At 38.8% G+C, this 12,257-nt stretch overlaps 1 protein-coding gene and 1 non-coding gene across 2 annotated transcripts in view; one reads left to right on the plus strand and one right to left on the minus strand.

Moving 5' to 3' along the window:
- MYO1D (myosin ID) overlaps nucleotides 1-12,257 on the plus strand; it is a 399,577-nt gene that overhangs the window by 119,219 nt on the left and 268,101 nt on the right. The window contains exons 3-6 of the mRNA XM_049771384.1: nucleotides 82-175; nucleotides 3,324-3,489; nucleotides 7,593-7,646; nucleotides 10,206-10,301. Coding sequence (XP_049627341.1) covers nucleotides 82-175; nucleotides 3,324-3,489; nucleotides 7,593-7,646; nucleotides 10,206-10,301 — 410 coding nt within the window. The remainder of the gene's footprint in view (nucleotides 1-81; nucleotides 176-3,323; nucleotides 3,490-7,592; nucleotides 7,647-10,205; nucleotides 10,302-12,257) is intronic.
- On the minus strand, nucleotides 11,100-11,206 carry LOC126026235 (U6 spliceosomal RNA). The gene has a single exon (XR_007501592.1). It is a non-coding gene; the product is annotated as a U6 spliceosomal RNA (small nuclear RNA).

Below are 12,257 nucleotides of genomic sequence, written 5' to 3' on the forward strand. Positions count from 1 at the left end.
TCAAAATTTCTAACAGCTTGATTAATAACCATAACTCGTGGTTTAAGCTACAGTGTTAAGTTTGCACGGTTTTTTTCCCAGGGGAAAGTGGAGCTGGTAAGACTGAAGCCAGTAAATACATTATGCATTATATTGCGGCCATCACCAACCCCAGTCAGAGAGCGGAGATCGAAAGGTAAGCAAGGGCCAGCTAAAACAGGACACATGGTACCACACATCTCTCCTCTTGAGATGTGGACTTGGTACTTTCATGCTGGTTGTGTATCAAGGCGAAGCCTGTATTCTCTCTTGAGCACGTTACTCATTGCTCTATTTCTTATCCTCTCCCTCCTTTTTCTCAGTACTTCCAAATAAAATTTGTTTTACTTCCAAAAAAGGAAGGAGGGAGGGGAAGAGGGAGGGAGGGAAAAAGGAAGGAAGGATCAGAACAACCAGTGTGTCTGGGTAGCACTTCCTTTTCTGTCAACTGTAGCTTTGCCTATTCTCCAAGGTGCTTTGAGCATTTATTTATTTATTTTTATTTATTTATTTTTTTGGTTTTTGGGTCACACCCGGCAGCGCTCAGGGGTTACTCCTGGCTCTATGCTCAGAAATCGCTCCTGGCAAGCTCCGGGGACCATATGGGATGCCGGCATTTGAACCACTGTTCTTCTGCATGCAAGGCAAACACCTTACCTCCATGTTATCTCTCCGGCCCCTATTGATAGTTAACACTCTCTCTCTCTCTCTCTCTCTCTCTCTCTCTCTCTCTCTCTCTCTCTCTCTCTCTCTCTCTCTCTCTCTCTCTCACGCACACACTCATTTCTTTTGCCTATTGTCTTTACTTTTGTTTATATCATTTTATTTCTGTACTTTTTTTTCTTTTGGTTTTGGGCCACACCTGGTGACACTCAGGGGTTCCTCCTGGCTATGCGCTCAGAAATTGCTCCTGGCTCGGGGGACCATATGGGGTGCAGGAGGATTGAACCACGGTCTATCCTAGGCTAGCGTGTGCAAGGCAGACACCTTACACCCTGCGCCACCACTCTGGCCCCTATTTCTATACTTTATATTTGTTTATTTGTGTGTTTATTTGTTTTGTTTTAGTTTTTGGGTCATGCCTAGTGATGCTCAGGTGTTGGTCCTGGATCTGCACTCATGAATTACTCCTGGTGGTACTCAAGGGACCTTAGGGTGTTGAGTATCAAACCGGGCTCAGGTGTGTGCAGGGCAAGCATTGTGCTCACTGTACTCTCTCTCCAATCCCTTCCATACTTATTTTTAAATAGGAGAAAGCTTACCACTTTGGTGAGCTTCACTAAAAATAAGACCAATGAAACTACTCTAAAATAGATGAAAATTTTCTTGTTCAAAGAGCTGGGAATAAAACAATTCTGAAACAGATGAAAATACCTTGTACAGCCTTAAATGTATGTGAGCAGCAATGATGTTTTCATTTATATTGGTCTGTTTTATTTTTCAAACCCTCATGAGCTCCTTGCTTTTTCTAGAGTTTCAGTGTCTTTTAAGCTTCTTTTCTGGGGAAGTGTTCGTTTCCCTTAGAGAAAAGGGGATCCTAAGAGGCAAATCTGTGCTTTTCTCTCATTATGATCAGAGCCTCTGGTATTAGATAGGATTCCTTTTCTAAAGGAGTTTTAAGCCACAGCATGCTGTCACTCATATCAGATGAATAAACAGCTGGTAGTGTATACTCTGGGTCTCAGCACTGAACACAAGGACTGGCACAGTCATCATGTAATGAATGTGTATGGAAGGAATCGAGGTTTTTTTTTTTTTTTTTTTAAGTGCGAGGGGAAAAGAAAAGAAGTGTGAGGGTCAAGTGACATAATTTTGTGGCATCTTGGTTTTTTGTTGTTTGTTTTATGTTCGGAGAACCACAGCTGACTGTGCTCAGTGCTTACTCCTGGCTCTGAGCTCAGGGATCACTCCTGGCAAGGGACCGTATGTGGTGCTGTTTGAACCCAAGATAGCCATGTGCAAAGCAAGCACCCTGTCTGCTACACTATATCACCAGACCTGTAGTTTAGGTTCTTTGAAGAGAAAATCTTTTCAGAGTTGCTACCTTAAATCTCAGTATTTCTTTTATTTATTTATTTCTTTATTTTGGTTTTGGTTTTTGCTTTGGGGCCACACCTGCTGTACTCAGTCAGGGTTTACTCCTGGCTCTGGACACAGAAAACACTCCTGGCCAGCTTGGGGACCATATGGGATGCTGGGGATCAAACTTGGTTCAGCCACACAAAGCAAACACCCTACCCACTGAACTGTCATTCAGACCCTGGAGTTCAATATTTCTTTTTTTTTTTTTTTGTGGTTTTTGGGTCACACCCGGCAGTGCTCAGGGGTTATTCCTGGCTCCAGGCTCAGAAATTGCTCCTGGCAGGCACAGGGGACCATATGGGACGCCGGGATTCGAACCGATGACCTCCTGCATGAAAGGCAAACGCCTTACCTCCATGCTATCTCTCCGGCCCGGAGTTCAATATTTCTTTACTGAAGCATCACACTCCATATATATAGCACTGTCTTCCATTGTATGAATGGAAAGAGAGCATGTTATATTGCCAAAGAAGAGAGTTTAGACTGCTCTTTATAAGCTTTTTTTAAAAATCTTGTTGGCTATATTATCAAGTCAAACAAGGCATTTTCTTAATTGTAACAAATTACTGCTTTTAATTTTAATTTTGTGGTCCAACATGACAAGGACAAAGATATGAATAGATTTTCTTTATTTTCTTAGGAACTTAGGAGAATAATAGAGAACTGAATTTTTTAATTTAATTTAACTTTTTTATCAGTAGTACAATATTACTGATTTACACTTGTGGTGCTCCTACACCAGACCCACCAGTAGAGTGCCAGGATACCCCCCACCACTACCCAAAGTCACTTCCTCTCCATCCTCTACCTTGTTTATTCAAGTCACAGTTTTGTTAGCCTTATGAGAAATAAATTTTAGTTTTAAATCCTATTACAGTAAAGTGAGGCTTAGGTACACATTAATATTTTACAGGCATATATTACCATAATTTATAGACTCTTATTTACCAAACACTGGCAGTTTGGGGCAGGAAAATATAGGAGGCACTTACATTGTGGCCCTGCAGACTCAACTCTGAAATCCCGGCTAAATATGGTCTTTTGAATATCACAAGGGTCACTCTTGAACACAGAGCTCTTGAGGACCATCAAGTATGGTTCAAATTTCTCTCTCTTTCCCCCAAAAAGCAATTGGGGCTCCATTATTTACATTTTAAAACAAAATTTTGCTTTGAAAAAAATCAACGACTTTTCATGATGAGTTTGATTTGTTTTTGTTAAAGAGTGAAGAACATGCTGCTTAAATCTAACTGTGTCTTGGAAGCTTTTGGAAATGCCAAGACCAACCGCAATGACAACTCAAGCAGATTTGGAAAATACATGGATATCAACTTTGATTTCAAGGGAGATCCTATCGGGGGACATATCAATAATTACTTATTGGAGAAGGTAAAATGAACTTAATTTCTGAGGGGCATGTTTACAAATGCTGAATGTTTTTTTTAACATCTGATTATGTTTATAGAATTTCTTCTTAGTTCTTGGAAATCGTATTGTCTATTCAATGAAAAAGAAGATTAGATCTTTTTAATCAATTTCCTTTCATCTTTCATAAATCCCTCCCTTATTTTCCCCGAAGAAACATATTTGTACAAAAATCACACATTACCCCCTTCACAAGATTGGGTGGTGTACTGTAGGAGCAGATCAAAGTTATAAAAAGAAAAAGTCACCAGTTGTAGCCAGAGTGATAGTTCCACCTACCAGGTTCAATCCCTGACTTCCCATATCGTCTTCTGAGCATTGCTAGGAGTAATTTCTGAATATAGAACCAAGAGTAAACTCTAAGCATAGCCCAGTTGTAACCCCCTCACAAAATAAAAACAAAGCCAAACAAAAAAGTCACCACTTATCCTAAAATAGAACAGTGTTGAGAAATAAAGTGGTTTGCAGAGTAATTACCCGCCTTGTAGAAGATCATCTGGATCTTTTAAATTTGAAAAATGATCCCATCAAAGACCTGAGGTTACTCGGAACCACAGTATGGACCAGTGTTTCATTTTTCTTTTTATATGCGAGGGGAAGGTAAGTATGTATTTGGAATGGTTTTATTTGAAACAGACTAGCAGGAAACAGGAAAAACTCTGACCCTTGTCAGGAGGCTCTGAGGTTTTTATGGAGGCAAATACATTAAAATGAAATTCCAGTGGGAACAACTCATTTCTACTCCTAGAGTTCAAAACAGATACACAGAAAGAGCAGAGTCTTCTCAGGTCCAGGCTCCACTGGTGACCAAGGCCAACTTGAAGGCCAGTCTTGATTGTGATTTTATTTATTTGTACTTATTATTTACTGAAGTAGCATTTAGTTCATCAGAGTAAATGTTTAGGGTATATATTCCCTCCCTCATCACCAAAGTGCCAGTCTACTATGCCCTTTCGCTCTTCCTCCACCCTAGCTTGTAGCCTCTGTGGTTAGAGTCTACCAGCTGATTTTCATTGAATGTTATCTCTTCCTTTTCTTTGTCTGTGTGCTTTTGTTTATGTTTTGCCTTCTGATATTAAATGGGGAAATGTGCCAACATGGTTTGCAGACACTTCCCTACACTCTCACGTGTAAAACTTGATAGAGCACATAAGATAGTCATCTAAACAATATCCCACCCTGCATAGAATTTTTTGTTACTGCGTAGTAGCATTTAATCCCATTCTTCCTCCCTTCCTGCTCTTCAACTAGCTTTCTATGGTTAGCATTGCCCCTTTGTGTTCTTTTAATAGCACTTGCAAAGTTATTGTAGATATAAGTCTAGGAGTGGGGGAAGGAGAAAGTGGGGGGAATATATTAATGTGGGCCAACTTCTGAGTATGTTTAATAAAAAGTAGTTTAATCATCTTCTCACATGTCACCAACTCTCCTAAGTTTTAATTTAACCTAATTGAAATCTTATTTACTTTAACTTTCTATTTGTTCACTGCTCTATAACATGTGCTTTGTGATCTTGAAATAGTTTAATCATAAAACACACTATTTGGTCAGTGAAAACCTGAAAATATGTTTTTATTCACCTTCATGAATGTTAGGATCATACAAGATTCCAATTAAAACTTTCCTCTTGAGATTGCTCTGGAGGCTGTGTCCTAATTAATCTTAATTATCACTGAATGTGACTAAAGGAGGGCACGTAGAGTTCATTTGCCTGGTTTTTATTGTAGAGATTGCCCTTCGCCAAGTTCACTCCACCTGGAGTTCAATTCAGACCTAAATTGGCTTGTGGATTTTACATCCCCTTGTCTCTGTAGCCTCTGTATGACAGTATAATGAAGTGTAATGAGTTTTTTTCTTGTTTTCCCACCCTTTGTTGTTACTATTGCAATGCACAGAGGTTGCCCAATTGGTTGCAGTATGCAAAAGGTGACAACACCTTATTGTGACCCTGGGGACCACAATCGTAGTGCCCCTCTGGGATCACACATGGTGGCATGAACCCAGTGCAAGAAACCAGACACCATAAGGCAGACTCTGCCACTAAGCCACATCTGTACCCTAATCTCTCATTTTGCTTGTTAAGTTGAAGTTAGGCTATTAAGAAAATAAGTATTTTACTGAGGTCAGTTGACAGTTGGTGGGAAATCCCAATTTATTTGTCTTTTATAAGACTTGGCTTTACGCACAGTCAATTAAAAGTATAGCTTGGGGGGAGGGCTGGGAGATAGGGCAATGTCAGGCATGTGCCCCACAGGGTTTGATTCCCAGCACTATATGGTTCTCATCACCAGGTAAAACCCAACACAGTTGGGGTGGCTCAGTAAACCTAGCCTATGAGGCCTGAGCAGCAAGCATCTCATCTTTGGAATTGTGCATTGAATTGCAGCCTCTGTTGGCAGAGAATCTCTTGTCAGGCCCTTGACAACCATGCACTGTCTTTGAAGCCCCTTGTAAAGTGAGATAGCTACAACCCTAACCTAAAGTGTTCCTCCAGCTTCCTTTTCCCAGAAACCTCTTCCTTTGATATGTAAAAGGACCTTCCCCCCAACCCCTCCCTGGTGGAGTTGGTTTGAATAAAGAGAGAGCAGTTCTGACTTTAGGTGTGCTCAGAAAGAGAATATGGCAGGGGGCCGGGTAGGTGGCGCTGGAGGTAAGGTGTCTGCCTTGCAAGCGCTAGCCAAGGAAGGACCACGGTTCGATCCCCTGGCGTCCCATATGGTCCCCCCAAGCCAGGGGCGATTTCTGAGCACATAGCCAGGAGTAACCCCTGAGCATCAAACAGGTGTGGCCCAAAAAACCAAAAAAAAAAAAAAAAGAGAATATGGCAGAGATGCCATGAGACAAAAAGCAGGCTGACTGCAATGAATATCTTTCCTCACTGGGTTGGTATTATTTCTCTGCTGCTACCCTGCTTCTTCAGACCCAGCTGCTTGGGATGTAGAAACATGGCATCTGGGGCAGTCTCACCAGTCGTGGATATTTTTATTTTACAGCCCCTCACTTGAAAAAAGAAGCCTTTGGGGGCAGGAGCGATGGCGCAGTGATAGGGCATTTGCCTTGCACACGGCTGACCCAGGATGGACCTGGGTTCGATCCCTGGTGTCCCATATGTTCCCCCAAGCCAGGAGTGATTTTTGAGCACCTAGCCAGGAGTAACCCCTGAGCATCACTGGATGTAGCCCAAAAACCAAAAGAAAAAAGAAAAAAAAGCCTTTGGAATGAATTGCCTTTTGAGACCTCTCTTAATTGGAATCTTTTTGAAGCCATTTAAGGCAGGGAGTCTCTATAGATGATCTTGTTCAGCTGATTTTAGTAAAGGTTATAAAGCACAGCTCTTTGAAATGCCAGCATGATCCTGCAGAAGGAATGTTGAAGATATTTCTTCTTTAATTTTTCTTCCTGGTCTGAAACCTACTTCCAATTACTAACCCTCCCAACTTACCCCTACATACACCTAAAGAAATTTGTTTTGTTTTGTTTTTTGTTTTTTTGGGTCACACCTGGCAGCGCTTAGGGGTTACTCCTGGCTCTATGCTCACAAATCGCTTCTGGCAGGCTCGGGAGACCATATGGGATGCCGGGATTCGAACCACTGTCCTTCTGCATGCAAGGCAAATGCCTTAGCTCCAAGCTATCTCTCCAGCCTCATATACCTAAAGAAATTTTATCTTTAGGTTCCAGATTAAAAAAATAAAAAGCAAAATAGCTTCATGTTTCAGAAAGTTTAGGGAACTCTATGTTAAGTAGTAAAATGTATTAGCAAATATTACACCAAGCTGGAATTTTGTTGCGGCTCAGTGAAAGTTATACATACAAAAACAGTGTAAAGCAAAACCTCAGCATCTCACAATGAATGTTGTAAGCTAATGATAAATCAATAAAAATGTTTAAGTTTTTAATGAGGGAAGGGGGAATTACACAGAAAAGCTACAGATATCATTTTAACATCTTAAAGGACTATCCACTGTCTATCTGTAGAATAGAATACAGGGTGCTTGAGAAATGGCCTTTGTTTATTATTTAGGGATACACTTTCATAGGAGTGATCTTCGTGTGTTTTCTCTTAGTCTCGAGTGATTGTGCAGCAGCCAGGAGAACGAAGCTTCCATTCTTTCTATCAGGTTAGTACTCTGCTGTTTTCTATAAAGCTATCAGTTACTCAATTGTGCAGAAAGAATTATTTTTATATTGGAACTCACTCATATCCTGTGCCTTCCTTGGCTTCATTGACCATGACACATTAAACTTGTGTGCCTGCCTACACAAACACACACATCACTTTGGTTGAGCATTACCAATATTTCTTTGCAATATAAATAATACTTAATGACCATGAAAGCTTTTGAAATGGTAAATTCTAAGTATGTTAATCTTGTTGTATTTTTAATTGAAGCTGTTGTTCCATATTTAGGCATCCAGAGATAAGAAATAAAAAATCAATGAATTTTATTCATAGAGATGATAAAACAATGCAATTACTTTAAAAAAAACACATACACACAACCAGATATATTAATATAAGGGAGAATTGTCTATGTCATTAAAGTTGTGTTTAGAAAAACATTTTAAATACCTATTAGAGAAATGCTTTATAGAGTTTGATGGAAGGGCCAGAATGATAGTTCAGCATGTAGGTAAGTACCCTACCTGACTTCTGTTCCTGGCACAGCACCTTATATTATCTCTTAGGCACTAGCAGAAATGATCCCTGAGTGCAGAACCAGGAGTAAGCCCTGAGCACCCCTCAGTGTGACCAAAAAAAAATAATAAATTTTTTAAGGCTAAGACAAAATCTTTTTTTATAATTTTTTTTTTTGAGATGGCCACATCTGACAAAGCTCAGGGGTACTTATTCCTGGCACTGCATTCGAAATTACTCCTGGCAGTGCTCAGAAACCATATGGGATCCCGGGGATTTAACCTTGATCCAAATCAACTGCTTGCAAGGCAAATGCCCCACCAGCTGTACTATTGCTATGGCCCCATAAGACAAAATCTTCTAAAATAACCCTCCTTTAAGAAAATCTTCATATTTATAAGACAAGCTTTATAAATTATTATAAAATGTTAAGGCTTAAAGTAATAGATACCAAGGCTGATTAGATACCACCAATGATCAAGTTAAAGCAATGCAATTAGGAATTAAAAAATAAAAATGAAGATTAATATGAAATATTTCCATTTGTAAACATCTCTGAAGGTGTTTTATGGTGAGTAGTGTACATGGAATACAATTTAGCCGCATATACAAGTTCTGATATATTTGGTTTTAAAAATAAATTTAAAAAGCTAATGATTTGGCCAGGGCTGTAATTCAGTGGCTAAATATGTATTTTGTCTGCAAGAGAAAAACATGGTTTGAGGCCTGGTACTTCTGCTTTTAAAAAAATCAAATTGCAGTTTTTAAGTAAAGTTGAGTTTAATGTTTATAGTTTAATGTTGAGAGTAAAACATAATGCCTTCCTTAAGGCATACTTTGTATAAAAGGGCTACCCTTTTATTATAGCTGGTTTTGTCAACAATTGGTTGTGTCTTCAAATAACTTTTTGTACCAAATGCAAAAGAAATCTGTTGGTTTTTTTTAAAGCCCTTATTTTTTCCCTGTGCTTCTTCCACTTGGATGAAAAGTGTTGAAAGTTGTCTTTGTCTAGGGTAACTGGGGATATAGGTGGCAGGAAGTTTGCACTTGTGAAGGGATGAGTATTAGAACATTGTATGACTGAAACTCAACCATCAATAACTTTGTAACTGTCTATCTCATAGTGATTCAATAAAAAATAAAAATTTTTGAATACAATTTAGATTTTTTTTTGTTTTTTTTGTTTTGTTTTGTTTTGTTTTGGTTTTGGTTTTTGGGTCACACCTGGCAGTGCTCAAGGATTACTCATGGCTTCACGCTCAGAAATCTCTCCTGGCAAGCTCGGGAGACCATTTGTGATGCCGGAATTCAAATCGATGACCTTCTGCATGAAAGGCAAATAAATGCCTTACCTCCATGCTATCTTTCCGGCCCCAAAACTTAGAAATTTTTTAAAAGAAAGAAAATTATCATTGTTCAACACTGTAGTCATTATTATTCCATTGTCCTTCCCTAAGATGCAGAGGATAAAGAATAAGTAAACTTTGGGATGGTTGATAGCACAATGGGTAGAGTGTTTTCTTTGCATGCAACCAGTGCCAACCCAGGTTCAATCCCTGGCATCTTATATGATCCCCCCGAGCCTGCCAGAAGTAATTTCTGAGCACAGAGCTAGGAATAACCCCCAGAGCATTGTTGGGTATGGCCATAAATAAATAAATAAATAAATAAATAAATAAATAAATAAATAAATAAATAAATAAATAAAACAGAATAAGCCATCTTACTTTTGTGCCAATATTGATTTTTTTTTCTGAATTCTGAAGCACAACTCTATCCTCACTAGGTGATGGACAGCTAAAGCAAGAGACTGCCTCAGCACTGAGGCTCCTGCTGTACAGACAACATATGCACCTTTGATGTCACTTAGGGTTGTGGAAAGGGCTAAGACTGCTTTGTATGTGATTTTTTTCTTTGACTGAGTAACTGTTGAACCAAAGCCATTTGCCTTCAAGTTAAAACAAAAAAAAATTCTTCAGAATCCAAAATATTAGGACCTACGTGTATTTTCCCCATTTACTTATAATTAAATCTTTTTCAGCTACTACAAGGAGGTTCAGAGCAGATACTCCGCTCACTGCATCTCCAGAAATCTCTTTCATCCTACAACTATATTCGTGGAGGTGCTCAATTAAAGGTAAGAGTTGTCTCTGAGATTGCTTAGATAGAGAATCAGAAGGGACATTAATTTTGTGATCAAGCCTGTTCCCTTTAGGTAAATGATTGAAACTTTAATTTTATTCTATTTTTAAAAATTCTTAGGAGCAGAAATACATTATTGACTCAACAACTTTGTTTAATAGCCCTTTGATTAAAAAAAAAAGTTCTCTTTAGTGATCCTGTGCTTTTAATTTTTTTTTTTTTTTTTGTGGTTTTTGGGTCACACCTTGCAGTGCTCAGGGGTTTTTCCTGGCTCCGTGCTCAGAAATTGCTCCTGGCAGGCATGGGGGACCATATGGGACGCCGGGATTCGAACTGATGACCTTCTGCATGAAAGGTAAACGCCTTACCTCCATGCTATCTCTCCAGCCCCGTGCTTTTAATTTTTAATCCTGCTCATTTTATTTTTTGCTACAAAATATTGAGGGCTGGAGAGATGACTCAAAGGGCTGGTTTTGTGTGCCTGGACTGTGGGGCCCTGGGTTCATTTCCTGGCACTGATTCATCCCTGACTTACAACCAGCACTGCTGGACCCTACCAGCACTGGACTTGAGTATGTCTAGGAGTGGTCCCTGAAACCCTTGGGTATGGTTAGGACATTGTCCTCAAAAGAGAATATGATTTGGACAAGGTAAGTTGGTAAAACAAAAGACAATTTTAAAACCACTGTTCTTGAATATGAATATCAAAGGTCTTCATCCATTGTTTTTGTTTTTGTTTCTTTACCTTGATTTTGCTGTATTATAGAAATAGTTATGAGCATTTCTTTTTTTTTTAAATATGGAACGCTTCACGAATTTGCATGTCATCCTTACACAGGGGCCATGCTAATCTTCTCTGTATTGCTCCAATTTTAGTACATGTGCTGCCAAAGCGAGCACAGTTATGAGCATTTCTAATCAGCTTTTTATTTTCCTCACTTTTCACTTCCCTTATATGTGAGCATTACACACATATCATAGGAATATATTTTGCCTTTTTATTTATTTATTTTAATTATTAATAATTTTTATTTTGTGCCTTTTAATTTTTAATTCATTTTCTTCCCATCATTTTAATAGCCAGCCTTAATATTATAGTGGTTTGTTGATGTCAATTATTAAACATTACAATATTATTCTATTTTATTGGGATAAATACTTGCTTAAATGCTTAAGATATGAAAGAATATAAATATAAATTATACAATCTATTCAGATGGATAAGTATGTACAATTGATCTAAACTTCTTTTTTTTTTATAGTTTTTGGGCCACACCCAGCGGTGCTCAGGGGTGACTCCTGGCTGTCTGCTCAGAAATAGCTCCTGGCAGGCACGGGGTGGGGGGTGGGGGGCTCATATGGGACACAAGGATTCGAACCAACCACCTTTGGTCCTGGATCGGCTGCTTGCAAGGCAAATGCCACTATGCTATCTCTCCGGGCCCTGATATAAACTTCTATAGAATATGCAATTGATCTGTGTATTCTGCATGGAGGAAAATAGATAATTGTTTAATCTGGATGAAAAAAATTGTAGATATTTGTGTGTTGCTTATACATGTTTTGAATTCTGTAATAAATGTGTTATATATTTGAGGAAAAGGAATAAAAGATAAAGATCAAGATATGAAAGCTATTTCTTTTTATAAAAATTCTATTTCGGGGGCTAGAGTGATAGCCACAGTGGATTGGGTGCTTGCCTTGCAAGCAGTTGACCCAGGTTTGATCCTCAGCATCCCATATGGTCCCCTGAGGCCACCAGGAGTTGTGCTGAGTGCAGAGCCAGAAGTAACTCCCTGAGCACCAGTAGGTGCGGACAAAAAAAAAAAATTATTTTTGTCTTTGGTTATATAATAGTTTATATTTTTATTCTCATGCATACAATGCATTATTCTGTTAATTTTTCATTGTTTGATATTTAGGTTGCTTACATTTTTTTCTGAAAGCAAGA

Source organism: Suncus etruscus, chromosome 1 (assembly GCF_024139225.1).
Source record: "Suncus etruscus isolate mSunEtr1 chromosome 1, mSunEtr1.pri.cur, whole genome shotgun sequence".
NCBI lineage: Eukaryota > Metazoa > Chordata > Mammalia > Eulipotyphla > Soricidae > Suncus > Suncus etruscus.